At 55.9% G+C, this 14,901-nt stretch overlaps 1 protein-coding gene across 1 annotated transcript in view; it reads left to right on the forward strand.

Annotated features, from left to right (window-relative positions):
- Positions 1-13,563, forward strand: part of USP10 (ubiquitin specific peptidase 10) — a 69,102-nt gene extending 55,539 nt beyond the window's left edge. The window contains exons 9-14 of the mRNA XM_043599792.1: positions 601-700; positions 1,478-1,655; positions 4,383-4,548; positions 7,785-7,929; positions 9,054-9,119; positions 12,527-13,563. Coding sequence (XP_043455727.1) covers positions 601-700; positions 1,478-1,655; positions 4,383-4,548; positions 7,785-7,929; positions 9,054-9,119; positions 12,527-12,714 — 843 coding nt within the window. The 3' untranslated portion in view covers positions 12,715-13,563. The remainder of the gene's footprint in view (positions 1-600; positions 701-1,477; positions 1,656-4,382; positions 4,549-7,784; positions 7,930-9,053; positions 9,120-12,526) is intronic.
- Positions 13,564-14,901: the final 1,338 nt, after the last annotated feature.

Below are 14,901 nucleotides of genomic sequence, written 5' to 3' on the forward strand. Positions count from 1 at the left end.
TTGTTCGTCCCTTTCGTGTCCACAGAAGAGCAACTTTTCAATAAGTGTTGTGTTCTGAGGGTAACGTGTATTTATTGTAGAAAATTTCAAAAAGCCGGAAAAAACGTAACAGATGGAAGTTCCTCCTCATCCTACACTTAGACATAAAGGTTTACTTTGCACCCCCACCCCCACCTGTGCCCCCCTCACTCCACCTGTTTCAGCCCACAAAGAAGTCAGCGAAGGGCGCCTGGGGGGGATCCGTCCGTTAAGCGTCCGGCTTCGGCTCAGGTCATGATCTCACGGTTCGTGGGTTCAAGCCCCGCGTCGGGCTCTGTGCCGACAGCTTGGAGCCTGGGGCCTGCTTCCGATTCTGTGTCTGTCTGTCTGTCTGTCTCTCTCTCTCTCTCTCTGCCCCTCCCCCACTCGCGCTCTGTCTCAAAATAAAAACGTAAAAAGAAATTAAAAAAAAAAAAGTCACATGATTTCTGGAAACACTTTACATTAAGTCTTGTTAAAAATTGAAGAGGAGACCTGGTCTGAATATGCAGGCTCAGTATTCCCTGCAGGCCTTGCGTGGTGATCAGTTAAAATTAACGTGTTCCTATCTGGCCTTTTCAGGGTCGACAAGAAGACGCGGAGGAATATTTAGGCTTCATTCTAAACGGACTTCATGAGGAAATGCTGAACCTGAAGAAACTTCTGTCACCCAGTAACCAAAGTAGGTCGTGGTCTGTTGGCCCCAAAATTGCGCGAGAACATTTCCCCAAGAATTAATTCTGAACAGATGTCGCGTGTTCGTACACGGAGCCGCTTCCTCCCCAGATCGTTGGCCCTTTGAGTCACTTTCTCACCAGGGCGACTCTGGTTATCTCTACGCTGCTAATTTTTTATACCACCGAAAATGCTCCCTCTGGGTAAATCAGAGTACATCCAGCACCTCTGCTTTTGTTCGTTCAGCTTTTAATGAGGAAAACGATCAAACACACGGAAAAGCTGGGAGAATGGTTTGGTGAATACCTGTGCAGCCGCTGGATTCTGTACCCGTTAACGTCCTGCCGTGCTTTCTCTCTCTGTGTCCCCACGCACGGCGTGTGCACGCATTTCCTGAGTGACACAAATTAAGTGGGAAGTAACAGTTTAGTTCGCCCCTAAAATGGCCAAAGCACGCATGTCCGGAGACTGAGAGTGCTCTCCTGTGTGACCAAAGCCCCTTAGCACGTGAGGAAGACGGGCCGCGCTCCCACCGTGCTGCCTGGCTTCCGGTCTGTCTTCACGGCTCTCCGGCTGTCCCAGGAGCGCCGTCCTTGGTGGTTTATGCCAGCAGCATTCAGGCGGGCGTCCGTCCCTGTCGCCTCTGTTCTTTGTGCAGAGCGCGCCTTGGTTTCGCCTTGAAGGCTCACTCCGTGCAGGCGGCTTACGGAGAACCTTTTTTTAAGGAAGCTGTTTCGCTGTCGTTGTTGCCGTGAGCGGCCTAAGCGGACTGTCTCCTTTTCAGAAGTCACTGTTTCCAACGGACCCGGGAGCCCGTCGGTGCACGAAGACGAGCAGGACGAGCCGGGCGAAGGCAGCGAGGACGAGTGGGAGCAAGTGGGCCCCAGGAGCAAGACTTCAGTCACGCGCCAGGCGGAGTTTGTTCAGACCCCGATCACTGGCATTTTTGGCGGACACATCAGGTTTATGCTCTTCTGGAATATACTGTAGTGTTGGCCTCTCTCAGGGTTTTGCCATCTGGCCGAAGGGGGAGGGTGTAAGACGTGTCTGAGGAATTCTGGGCTTGACGCTTTGCCTCGACGCCCCTGTGCCTGCTCTGTGTCCCCCGCCGTCCCTGCGCCTCTCCTGCCGGGTGCTTTCACTGCTCTCGCCCGGCACCAAGGCCCTTCGGCCCCGGGCACTGCCGCCGTCCCCCAGGCCCTGCCGCCCTCCTGACTCCTCCCTCCGTCAGCGCTCCAGCCGCTCACAGCTAGGTAGAAACAGAAAGACTTGTTAAGTTGGCAGGCAGGTTCTGTTAAGAGAAGAAATTCTGTGTCTGGCTGGAGGAATTTTATTTAGGCTCTGGAACCGAGTGAGCTAGAAAGGTGAGGGAGTGTGGAGGGAGATCTTTCACATAAAGGGGGACGTGGGGCCTCCTGGAGGGCTGGGTTCCCTCCTCTGGCCCAGTTCCCATAAACCAGATGCTCGTTGCTCTTTAATGACCTCCTTCTAGAAGAGTTCTGTCTGAGTGCATTAGAGACAGACATTCGTTGCCGCTTCGATGTGGAACTCAGGAGCGCTGGGGCCGGCTCCAGGGAGGCCCAAGCGTCCAGAGTCCCGAAGGGCCCCCGGAGCAGGGTTTCCTCGCGGACGGCCTGGCGTTGGAACCTACGAGGGGGGGGGTTCGTAGTGAGATGCAGCCTTTGCTTGTCCCGAATGCCGCGCATCCAGAAGAAGTGACACCCTGTCCGAGGCAGAGGCAGGCAGAGTCAGTTCGGGCTCGCCCTGCCCCACAGCTTAGGCCGAGTCCCTTTCAGCGAGGCTGATGCAACCCCCGCACGTCCACTGGCTCCTTCACGGCCCCGGGCGGTGCTGCTGTGCCGTGCCGGATCCAGAAGCCAGTCGTGCCGCCTTGTCCCCTTGAACGCGTCCTTTTTGGGCTCCCCACTGTGCGCTAGAGCCACCGGGCCCCCTTCCATTGTGACGTCTCCACGTCAGCCTTGTGGTCAGGTGTGCCCTGGGGACTGCGCCCCTGTGACTTGGTGTTGCGGATATGATTCCTTGGGCTGGGCTGTTTCGGGAAGGGAAGCCGGGATCCAGGTCAGGCACGGCACTGGGAGAAGGCCGTCTTGTGCCTTTGGCTCTGCGTGAGACCGGCAGCCTGATGTCCGTGCTCTTGGGCCAGCCCAGTGGGCGTGACAGCACCGTGTGTGCGCGCGTAGGTGGAACGTGCAAGGCTCCTGAGGCCGGCGTACCCCAAGATCTCACGTTTGTTTGAGAATAACCAGCATCCGATTTGGAGGGAATTCTAGCTCGGCGTGCACGGCCCTGCCGTGCAGGACCTCTGGCCCTGGCCTTGGCGGGCTTTTTAAATGTTGAAACGGCTTGTTGATACTTTGGAGAACTAACAGAGCAAAGGTGGGGATGATTTCTTAAAATTTAGGAACTTCCGTGTGTGTGGTAGCCATCATGAAGTGTGGTCTTCTTTGCAAATCCACCTTCCTTGGGTGGGTTTTCACTCCCCCTGGAGAAACCGTCACCTTTCTTCACCCTTTTCCCCCCGCCCGTTCGGAGCCTTGAATAAAATCGAGGCCGTTGGAGTCCGGAGGACCGCTTCTTGATTCCGCCACCAGTTTTAATGACCGCCCTCCCCCGTTGCTCTTGGAACCAGGGGAACGGCCGTGGCTCTCGAGTCTGTGCCCTCGGAGGGAGCACAAAGATGCTTCCTGGTCCATGTGGCAGGGGAGCGCGTGTGGACGTGAAGCCCGAGGCGGAGGAGCGTTTAGTTCGCTCTTGGGGGCACCTGCTCTGCAAAGCCTGAACCCCCAGGCACCCATCTGATTCCTTTCGTAAACTGGGTCACTCAGGCTGCAGAAGCAGAATTCTCGTTGCGCGCCTGGAATGTTTCCCTGCCGGGGCTAAATGGGAGATGGGCTGAGCACACAAGTTTTACTCAGAGAAACTCAGAGAAAAATGAAATGAAAAACCAGCTAAGAAAACAAGGTTGAACTGGCACCCTTCTTCTTGAGGGTGGTAGGTAGCCTTGTTTCCTGGAATGTTAGCTTAGCTTTTGTTAGACACACCCTGCTTCTCTTTTGTAAGTCATTTTTATAGGGAAAAGTGCCATTAAAAATATTGTTTACCTTGGGGTTTCCTCTATTTTATTAGAATGGCTCTGATACTTTACGAAGATGAGAAGTGTCAGCATTTTGAGGCCATGGCAGGATTAGGGCAGTTACTAACTGGTGCATTAAATAAAGTGTGGAGCGGAAGGGAAGGAATTTGGAAGATGAAGTAGGTTTTCTTCCAGTGTGCTTGCGCTGGGAACGCGATCCGCTGAACTGGTGGGCTTTTGCTTAGAAATACTCAGGAGGTGGTATTCAGCCTGATTATTATTATTTTTCTTTTCCCGCCAATAGTTGGTGTCATTATTTTATTTTATTTTATTTTATTTTATTTTTTATTTTATTTTATTTTATTTTATTTTTTTAATCAATTAATTAATTAATTAATTTATTTATTTATTTTTCCCGCCTGATTATTTTTAAATTCGGTACATTGGTGGCTCTTTTCCCTCTCTGGCCTTCTGAGAGCGGTCCTGAGAAATCTCGTTCCCCGCGTTAATCCCTCTTGTGCTGCTGGGTGATCTTGAGGGAAGGCGGGAAGGAGCGTTGTGTCACAGTTGTCTGGTCGTGTCTTCCAACCCGCAGGTCTGTGGTCTACCAGCAGAGTTCCAGAGAATCCGCCACTTTGCAGCCCTTCTTCACGCTGCAGCTGGACATCCAGTCTGACAAGATACGTACGGTCCAGGACGCATTGGAGAGCCTGGTGGCGAGAGAATCTGTCCAGGGTTATACCACAAAGACCAAACAAGAGGTACAGCCATAGTTGGTCTTGAACGTGTGTGCCGAGGCGCCCCGGTCTGGTGGAAAGAGCGCGCGGCGCAAGCGGGTCCGCGCTCTGCCTCTCGGGCCCCTTGCTTCACTGTTTCGCACGGAAAGTTTCCACGTGTTTAGAACGGGACGGCTGAAACGGCTGGTCCTGACACCACTTCACGTAGCCCAGGGTGACGGTCGTCGGGAGCGTCTGTCCTGAGCTGCGTAACTTTGCTAGTGCGATCGCGGTACCGTAAAGTCAGCACCACGTCGAACAGAGGCCGAGCGGCTTCTGACGTCACAAAGCATAATTTCACGAGCTTAGGCAGGCCAGAAAAGAGGTTCCAAACACGTCTATTTAGCGTTTGGTCGTAGGTCTTCCAGGAGATCAAAAACAATTAGAAAGTAGCTGTTTTCCTGCGTGTTAGTCTTTAATCGGATGTGGACAGGAGGAAAGTCTTTGAGTCTTCAGTGTTCGGGAGTCAGAGAGGCCGATGGCTTCGTGCGGGGTACCTGTCAGCCGAGTCAGGAGAGAGCTGGAGTGTTTGCTCCCGGAGCGCTTCCTGGTGCCTGGGGTCCAGATGTGCCAGCGGCCGCTGTTTCCACTCCGGGGCTGAGGAGGGTGTCGTCTCCGCTGCCGAGACCGTGCTGGTGATCTCGGGGTTGGTGAATTCAGAGAAACGTGACAGATGGACGCAGGCTAGTTACGGGCGGCACCGGTCTGGACAGCTCGTAGTATCCCTGGGGAGCGTGACTCAACTAGGCTGTGGTGGCTGAAGGCGCACGGGGAGCAGAGCAGAGGAGCACCTGGGCGCCTGCGGTTCCCCTGGGCCCTCCCGCCTGGACCGGTCAAGCCTCCTCTTGGGAGATGGGCACGTCGTTTGGCCTGATCCTCCACCGTGTTTTCTGACTTGCTTCCCACGGGCGATTTTGTTTAAAAAAGAAAAGCGGTAGGAGCGAGAGACAGAATCTCGGCGCTTGGCTTAAGTGAATCAGCCGAGTCTGGCGGTGCAACTTAATGAGAGAGAAAGTGGGTATTTGTTTTCAGGAGGTCGGTTGGTGTGGCTGAGCCGTGTACTTGGCTCGTTGTGTGGCAGCCGCGGCTCCAGAGGTGGAGTCGCCGTCCTGCCCACCCCCACCCCCACCCCCACCCCCCAGCGCCTCTCTCGCTCGCTCTCCCGCGGCCACCTGTAGGGGTTGGTGGCCACTCATCCTGCAGACCTCGCCCCCGCCCCCTCACGCGTCTTTTCCTCTCTTGTTCCTGCTGCGGTGACGCGTGCACGTCAGGAGGGTGCAGATGAGATCGAGGTAGGGGATGTGAGAAGAAAGATGGTTTATTCCAGATGGCTGGGGGGAGCGGGGAGAAGGACCCAGGAAAAAAGAGGCCCTTTGGCAGAGCCTCGAAGAGGAAGAAGCAACACGCTGCGTGTCCTGGCTCGGTGATGGCGGTGGCATGTTACCGAGAAGAGCGAAAACTCTCCGAAAAGCAGACGTTTGAGAAAGGGAGATCTTGGACGGTTCGTATGGGGCGGGGATATCCGGAAAGAGCAAGTATCACATTTTCTGGAATGTGTTTTCTTTGAACGGACTTTTTTTTTTTTTTTTTTTAATTTTTTTTTTTTTTTTAACGTTTATTTATTTTTGGGACAGAGAGAGACAGAGCATGAACGGGCAAGGGGCAGAGAGAGAGGGAGACACAGAATCGGAAACAGGCTCCAGGCTCTGAGCCATCAGCCCAGAGCCCGACGCGGGGCTCGAACTCACGGACCGCGAGATCGTGACCTGGCTGAAGTCGGACGCTTCACCGACTGCGCCACCCAGGCGCCCCTTGAACAGACTTTTTAAAATACTGAGTTTGACGTTACTGTGTTTTAAGGTCACGAGATTCATTTTGCTGTGGGACCACTTGACGAAGGCCCATGGGAAAATAGGACTATAGAAAATACTTGCTGTGCGGAACGGGTCTGGTTTTGTTGCGTGAAGAAGAGTGCGTCAAGTTTGTGTGGAAATGCAAAATACACGGAAGAATTTCCGATTAGCCACCTAGTGAACTGCCCGAAAGTCTGAGGTCAGAGTCCTAGGTCCCTGGCTTGGAGAGCGTCCCCGAGATGCATTCGCCCAGCCCTCGATTCACGCGCGGGGACGCTGGAGTCCTCTTGCCGCAATCTCGGTCTCTTGCCCTTGGGCCGTAGCCACGCTTTCCGATCGCTTGCACATCCTCGTCGGGTACGGAGACACTGGGCTCCGGACCCGCGATGAGCATCCAGAGGCGGGTCGGGTGGTTCCCCGCCTGGGATCTGAGCCTGAGTGGGAAGCCGGGCGCCCATTAGGACACCTCTACCCAGATGCACGTACGGTCTTCTGAACGTTGCCATACAGTTCGCTTCCGCTGTTCTCTTTCCGACGGTCACCCGAACGGGCATTTCTACCAAAAGGATTCTTCATCTAAATACAGGGAGCATCCGAGAGTTTATAATTATAAAGAACAGCAAATAAAGGTAATAGGCATTGTTGGCAAGGATGCATTTTTAATGAAGTGCAGCATTCATTGGACACTGTGGAAGCAGATGAGAGACATGTAAATTGATAAAACAAACCTGCGAAGCTAATGGTTACAAGAGATAGCTTTTGGGTTACGTAGAACACCTAATTCGAGAAACACTTTGGCTTCGGTGTGAGTTACTAAAAAGCACGCTAATACGTACATAATGCGAGGTGCCACTGCCGAGTTAGCTGTTAATTTTTGTGCCAATTTGCCATTCATGTCACAGAACAGGTTTTTGTTTTTTTTGAGAGCGAGAGGACGAGCGAGCGAGGGGCAGAGAGAATCTCATGAGGGACAGAGGTGGAGAGAGAGAGAAGCGGGGCTCACCCAATGCGGGCTCGATCTCACAAACCGTGAGAGCGTGACCCGACCGGAAGTCTGATGCTTAACCGACCCCAGAGCAGGGCTTCCTGCCGCGGAGTTCACGCTTGGGCCCGCGGAGCCGTGGCGTCCCGTGCCGCCGTGTCTGCAGGCACGTGTGCGCTTTCCCGCAGGGAGTGTGGGTGCGGGTGGCTCTCGCGAGACCTCTTGGCGGGACGTTAGATCCTCAGACGCTCCCCTGACCCGGCCGAGCGGGGAACGGGGCCGCGGAGCCGCAGGCCGTCGGCTCCCGGAGGGGGTTCTTGGGGGACGGACGTGGCGTCTGCCGCGTGGAGTGAGGGACGCGCGTCCTGCTCTGCTCTGTGCCCTAGGTGGAGATAAGTCGAAGAGTGACTCTGGAGAAGCTCCCTCCCGTGCTCGTGCTGCACCTGAAGCGGTTTGTTTATGAGAAGACCGGCGGGTGTCAGAAGCTCGTCAAGAGCGTCGAGTACCCTGTGGACCTGGAGATCAGCAAAGGTAGTGGCCGCGGACGGAGACCGCGTGCGTGGTGCCGGCTCCCCCGGGAGGCCGGGCGCTTGGCGCCCGGCGTTTCTGCGAGATGCCGGAGTCAGGAGGTTCTCTCTCGTGACGGTTTGGTTTTAGATTTCTCGATTTGTAACGGATTTTGATGCTCAAATTGGCACCAGGGTAGCTCTTGAAAGATAAAGGCAAAAAGTGAATAAACCGTATGATCTTACTAGATTGTAAAACCAGAGGAGATTTTGTCCATTAAGATGAGCATCGTCTTTCTGGAAATATCTTGTGGATCAGTGGGCCAAAGCGGTTTTCTTCATAAACGTTGAGAATCGCACGTCCTGGCCTGTTAAATGGACTTTTTTAGTGAAGTGAAGGGACGTTTCCCATAGGCCCCTGGGCATTCCTCCGACCTCGGGTTGCAATGACACGTGTCAGGTTTGTGGCACCCTGTCCGCCCCGAGTCTCCGTCAGGTAACCGGGCCCCCTCAGCTTCGACGCGTTTTGATGAAAGCAAGCTCGTGTTGTCTTGCTTGTTACGCGTGTCTTCGTGTCAGCTGCCACCTGAAGTGCTTTCCAGAAAGAGAAACGAGATGAGCGGGGACCAGAGGCCCTGGCTTGGGTCAAGGGTGGGGGTAGGGGAGAAGCCGGTGGCGAGCGGCTCCCGGAAGGGTCCATCTGCGGGGAGCCGTTCCCGCAAGGGGACAGTGCCTCTTTGGAGGGACCGTCTTACTCTTACATAATGGAACTTTTGCGGCCTCCCTGGCCTGTAAAACGTTTGAACTCTTAGTGTCCCCGGGCCGTTTTGTTTCTAAGTGGGCGGCTTTCTTTTCCGTTTTTTAGCATGTCTGCTTTTAAGGGGTTTCTGGCATGAGCTTAACAGGCTCAGTGTATCTCCCCTGTTTCTTAACGGACTGGCTGCCGGGTCCCGGCGCTCCCGCGTCGCACAGCCGGTTTCCCTCCTGGGCAGCGCTTGCGCCCAGGGAGGCCTGGAGTTTGTTTTGTTTTCCTGGTCTGCCAGGGGGCGCATGTGAGCGGGGCTGTCGGCACCTCTTCGTCTCTGTCACCCTGAGCCTCTCTATAAGTGCTTTTTTACAGATTGCAGCTGTCGATGTTTTGTTTTTCAGAACTGCTTTCTCCAGGGGTTAAAAATAAGAATTTTAAATGCCACAGAACCTATAGGCTATTTGCAGGTAAGTAAATCTGTACGTTATTTACTTACTAAAGCACTGACAAAGACGTTTAATACCCAGGCCCAATTTTGCCACAGTAGCACTTCGCATAGAGAAGAGTGTCTCTGCTGGTAACCCCTGGACTCTATAAGGGGACTCTGTTTTCTTTTGAAAATGTGCGTTTGACCTGACGTTGGTGCTTGGATTTGACAGAATATCCTTTTGGCTCTAAGCTGAATCCGTCTTAAGACCCTGTCTTGCAGAGTGGTGGCTGCGGGCACCCGAGAAATGGCGACGCTCATAGCTCAGGCCTCACAAACGATTGACTATGGGCGGGATGGTGAGAAGTGAAAGGGAGCAGAGGGGCAGAGAAATGCGACCCAAGGACTGGGCCCTCCTGGGAATGCTGAGGCTGGCGGCGGGCCCTGGGACAAAGCTGCCTCCAGCAGCCTGCACACATCCAGTGTCTCTGACCACCCCCAAGAGGAGGTGTTTTGCTAAAGTATGTGGCTTTCTGGTTAAACCCACGTCTTTCACCGGGATTCGGTGTTTAGCTGGTGTCTCTCACGGACATCAGTTCTGTCCGTGAGTCAGAGGATCGGGTCGGAGGCCGCCTGCCGGGCTAGCGGTTTGCAGACGGGACCTTTCCTGCTGCGGTTGTGGCCCCTGCGCGGGGACGGTGGCGCCCGGGGGGCCGGGTCCCCGAGACCCCTGTTCTCTCGGCCCAGAGCTTCCTGCGGCCCCAGTTTGTCTAATACTGTCTGTCCGTCCTTCCGCTCCTCCTTCCTCTTTTGTAGCCAGAGTCTTCTGGGCCTTTGAGGCTCTGTGCTCGTGCTGGTTGCTGTTTGCAACAGCTGCGTGTGCTTGCTGGCCGTTTTTACCAGAATTTCCTAGCTTCTCCGTTATCCTTCCTTTTGTGTTGGCCTTGCTCAGTCTGCGTGTAATTTAAACTAAGTTCCCATTTACTGACACGTGTTTAGTGAACATTCCTACTCGGTGCCTTTTTCGTGGTATCTCATTTATTCCTCAAGCTGTCCTGCGAGGCGGGTGGTGGTGTCCCCGTTTTATAAAACAAGAAACCCAAATTCTTGTTTGGGACACACGCCCCGCTCTGGCCTGCAGTGGTGTGGCCGGTCTGCACCCTCCTACCCTCCGTCCATCCGTCCTGCCTGCTTAGAAAGTTGGTTGTCCCCCAGTGAGCGCGGGTCAGGTCCCCGTGCGTCACCAGGAGGGCTTGGGCCCGGTCACCTTGCTCTTCCTGCCAGGCTGTGCCTTTGACTTTCTCTTCTCCCCCACGTCAGCCGATCACAGCCCCTCCCCAGGCAGGGGGGCCCTGCGCTCCTGGGGTGTCCCCACCCCTTTCCAGCCCTGCCTTGTCATGGAAACTCTGCCACCTGCCTCTGGGACCAGAGAGGCCGTAGCGGCGGGCCCGAGTCCGGAGCTGGGCCCCGAGGCCCCAGGGGGAGATGAAGGTCAGCCCTGCCGTCTCCCTGCTGCCCTCCCCCGCCTGGGGCCGCTGCAGGGGGAGGCCGCCGACCTGGGGCAAGGACGGGAATCCCCTTCTCTCCTGCTCGGGGAGCCCCGGTGTGGTCCCGCTCTGCCTGCCGGCTGTGGCCCAGCGTCTGCCCTGGGGCTCCCCTGCGTTCCCAAATCCTCTCATGGCTTCTCACTTCAGAAATATGGGCACTAGATTGGATCAGTTGGACTTTTCCCGGTCTGCCAGGAATGTAAGGAAGCACTTGGCACAAATGGTTCTGACCGCGGGACCCGGAGAGCACATTCGAGAAGTGCTGGCCAGTCCCGTTCAGTCAGGGGGACTCGCCCGGAGCCCTGACGTGCCGTGTCAGCCCCCGAGTGCTGCTGAGGGCACCACAGCGCGTGTGGAGTGCTTTCTCTTCAAGTGTTAGAACGGGAGGGGCCTGCAGGAAACACAAACCCACAGCTCCTTAAATCCCACTGACTTGGTCACTCGATCAAAACTCTTGCCCCAGACGTGTCTTGGAGGTGAAAATCCAGGACGAAAGCCCTAAAGTGGGTTTGGGGTCTGGGGGACGGGCCATGTCAAGCCTCTTCCACGTCCTCGATGGCCTTTTGATGGGTGCGACCTGCCGTGTGTGCCGATCCCACCGCTGGTGTCCTGCCGGGGCCTTCTGCGGTCTTCTGTCCCCAGGGCACCAGCCGTGTTTGTCACGTGGCTGGCAAGGGCGTCCCCTGCGCCTCCAGCACGGAGGCTCCTTTGCCGGGGGGACTGTCATCCCACCAGCCACGACCTCGGCCACGGGGTCCGGACAGGGTCGTCCCTCCGCTGGAGTGACCGCTGCCGCCAGGGCCCAGCCACCCTGCCACCAGCCGAGTCTTGTTCCTCTGCACTGGTGGTGGCACGAGCTCGCCCGGCCGCCTTGCCAGCCCCCTGTCCTCGGGAGGCGTCTCCCTCGCCCCGGCTCCTGCCTGCGGCCCGGCCCTCCTCCCCATCGTGGGGGGAAGACGGGGGCCCTTGGTGTCTTCAGGGGACTTCACTGCGTCTTCCAGTGGTTGGCTGTGTTTGTTTTAGGCCTTTGACCAAAGGCTTCTTGATTGGATTACAGAATTTTTTTAAGTGAAAAGCTTCGTTTAAGCATAAAAGAAGAAAGAGTAATGACTAGGTGCCATTTCGGTGGGGACCCCACCCGTTCCGCCCACATGACATCCTGCTGTCTGTCCCTCTTGGGGCCGGCGCGGTCACTCGTGATGTCACAGAAAACCTAGAACTGTCCATTTTCCACGTAACACCGGCATATTCCTACATCGCCGTGCTCTCAGCCTGTTCCTCTTACCGTGCACGGCTCTTGACGTTTCCTTGCTTTTTCACTCTTACCAAATCTTTGTCGGAGGTTCAGATCTCTTTAGAACGGTCTAGAAGGGGATGGGCTGGATCGAGAGCATGAGCGTTTGGGGGTCTGGGTGGCATTTCTGGAGGTCCGTCAGTGCTACCGGTTCCGTGGGGGCTGGGAGGGGGGGGGGTCTTTGGCGCTAGGTCCCCGCGTGCTCTCTTCAGCGGTGGGCCGTCCTCGCCCGGAGGGCTGGCTTGTGGGACAGCCCTGCCGGGCCGGCGACTCCTCCGCGAGGCCTTGAACGTCCCGAGTGTGTCGTTAAGGTGTCCGTGTGTGACTTTCTCGCGCGTCGCTGAGGGTTTTGGATTACATGACGTTGCTCTGTGTGGTGGCATCTCTGCCCCACGCGCCTCGGAAAGGTGTGTCCCGCGAGGTGGCTCTTGGGGGGTCAGGCAGGCTTGGCGCGCGTGGGGGGCGTGGCGCGCGTGGGGGGCGTGGCGCGCGTGGGGGGGCGTGGCGCGCGTGGGGGGCGTGGCGCGCGTGGGGGGCGTGGCGGGCTGCCGTGCCCCGCCCCGCCCCGCCCCGCCCGTCTCACCGGGCGCCGGGCCTCTCTTACAGTGGTCTACCATCACGGCAGCAGCGCGACGGGCGGCCACTACACCACGGACGTCTTCCAGATCGGTCTGAACGGCTGGCTGCGCATCGATGACCAGACGGTCAAGGTGGTGAACCAGTACCAGGTGGTGAAGCCCACTGCCGAACGCACAGCCTACCTCCTGTATTACCGCCGCGTGGACCTGCTGTAGCCGCCTGCGCGCCGTGTGCCCGCCGCCCGCTTGCAGACGCCGACTCCCTCTGACTTCCTTCCCGTCTTTAGTGGCTCTCTAGGGGGAGCCTCTTCGTCCTTGGCAGAACGGGCTAGAACGGAGAGCAGACGCCTCGGGGCTTGTGCGCAACAGTTCACGTTGCCGCCTGCCTTCCAGATCCGAATCATTTGGTTGAAACAGACCGTCACTCGATTTGAGAAAATACACAGAACCCGTGTTTCTGAAATAATGCCGATTCCTGAGTGAGAAGGGGGAACTTGCATTCGATTCGCAGTCTAATTGCTTAGTAGAATAAATCCTGCACCAGCGACACTTGTAAATTTGTGAAAATGAATTTTATCTTTCCTTAAGGAGTAAATTTTTTAATCCGTCACACTTTCCTTCCCCACCCTCTAGTTTTTGATAAACGATAAAAACGAGCCAGTTATCAGAGGAGACATAGTTCTTACTTCTAAAAGAAACATAAATACGAAAAATAAGTTGCTGGTTCCTCACCGGAAAGATACGTGTTAGTAATCGTGCGATGAAAAGCTGCTTACGTGTATGCATTGCAGATCAGATACCCGGAGTTAAGACGTTAGCCCACGTAGGTGGGTGGTTGTAAACTTTATTGCCATTAAAAGATTTCACGTTGCGTTCATGCTTCTGTGTACACATAATGAAAAATGGGCAAAATCATGACGACGGATCTTTCCTTCAGTCGCTCTGTTCAATTCTGCCGTCTGCTCTTCTGTGATGCTGCGTCTCTAATTGTACACAGTTTAGTGATCTCTAGGACTACAGAAGTTGTCCCCCACCAATAAAAATCACAAAGTTGGTTTAAAGCTGTGCACGGTGTTTCTTTGACTGCTCTCGCCACTTCCGGTCGCCGGCGCTCCCGTGGGCCCGCGGGCTCCCCCAGAATCACGGCGGGCCCTCCAGCCAGCCGAACCAAGGCTCGGGTCGTGCCCGCTTAGTGTCGCCAACGCCACTAACTAGCGATTTGGGGGGATGGAGTTTTTGAATCTTCCGATAGCAGAAAAGGGATGTGACTCTCCTCCGTTCCTCGTTCCTGTCCCCAGCGCAGTCAGCATCCCCAGAGCAGTGGGCTTACGTCACACACGGCTGAACACCGTGCTGCTGGGGCATCTTAGCAGCACTTCGGACACCGCCCTTGGGTTGGGGACAGGAAGCCCTTCCCGGGCAGAAGAGATGGAGGAGAGTTCACGTGGGGGTCAGGCCACCCGCAGTGGCTCTCGTGCCTGTGGTGTCCCGCTTCCAGCCCGTGCAGACCATTCATGGTAATGAACCGGGATCCCCGGACAAGCCAGCCAGCTTACATGGTCACGGCCTCACCCCCGAGCTCTTCCTTGTGGCAGCCGGTGGTCCTGAGCCTAGCCGTGTGCCGCTCGGGCTCCGAGCTTAGTTTTCACGGTCATGGGACTAACGCTGTCCACTTAGCCCACTCACCTGTCGCCACCCTATCTGGATTTGCTTGGCCGACCTACAAGTTATGGTTCGGTTTTCATTGAAACAGACCCTTCTCTTGGGGCGCCTGGGTGGCGCAGTCGGTTAAGCGTCCGACTTCAGCCAGGTCACGATCTCGCGGTCCGGGAGTTCGAGCCCCGCGTCGGGCTCTGGGCTGATGGCTCAGAGCCTGGAGCCTGTTTCCGATTCTGTGTCTCCCTCTCTCTCTGCCCCTCCCCCGTTCATGCTCTGTCTCTCTCTGTCCCAAAAATAAATAAACGTTGAAAAAAAAAAAATTAAAAAAAAAAAAAAAAGAAAGAAACAGACCCTTCTCAGGAGCATATGGTGTTTGGAGTCCACATTCCCTCTGGGGAGGTGACCCACCCCCCCCTCCCCCCCCAACACTGCCCCAGCCGGGGACCAACTGGAGCTGTGTCGTAGAGCTTGTCATCAAGCTCTGTGCTGTGATACCGTGACCCAGGTCATGTCCTCGCTCGCGAATGGCTTCTCTGTCCTGATGCACACCAGCTTCCGACCACTGCTGCCCGTGCCCCCCAGCAGGGTGAGGGTCTCTGTTGCCGGACTGTCCCCATCCCCTGTGAGTCAGACTGAGTGCCCTCTCAAGGACGAGGCCCTCTGGTCTGAGCATGCCTTTTCATAGGCCTCTGGAGGTGAAACAGTGCCTTGCTGGGACCTGTTTTCCTGTGTGTTTAGATGAGA

Source organism: Prionailurus bengalensis, chromosome E2 (assembly GCF_016509475.1).
Source record: "Prionailurus bengalensis isolate Pbe53 chromosome E2, Fcat_Pben_1.1_paternal_pri, whole genome shotgun sequence".
Classification (NCBI taxonomy): Eukaryota; Metazoa; Chordata; class Mammalia; order Carnivora; family Felidae; genus Prionailurus; species Prionailurus bengalensis.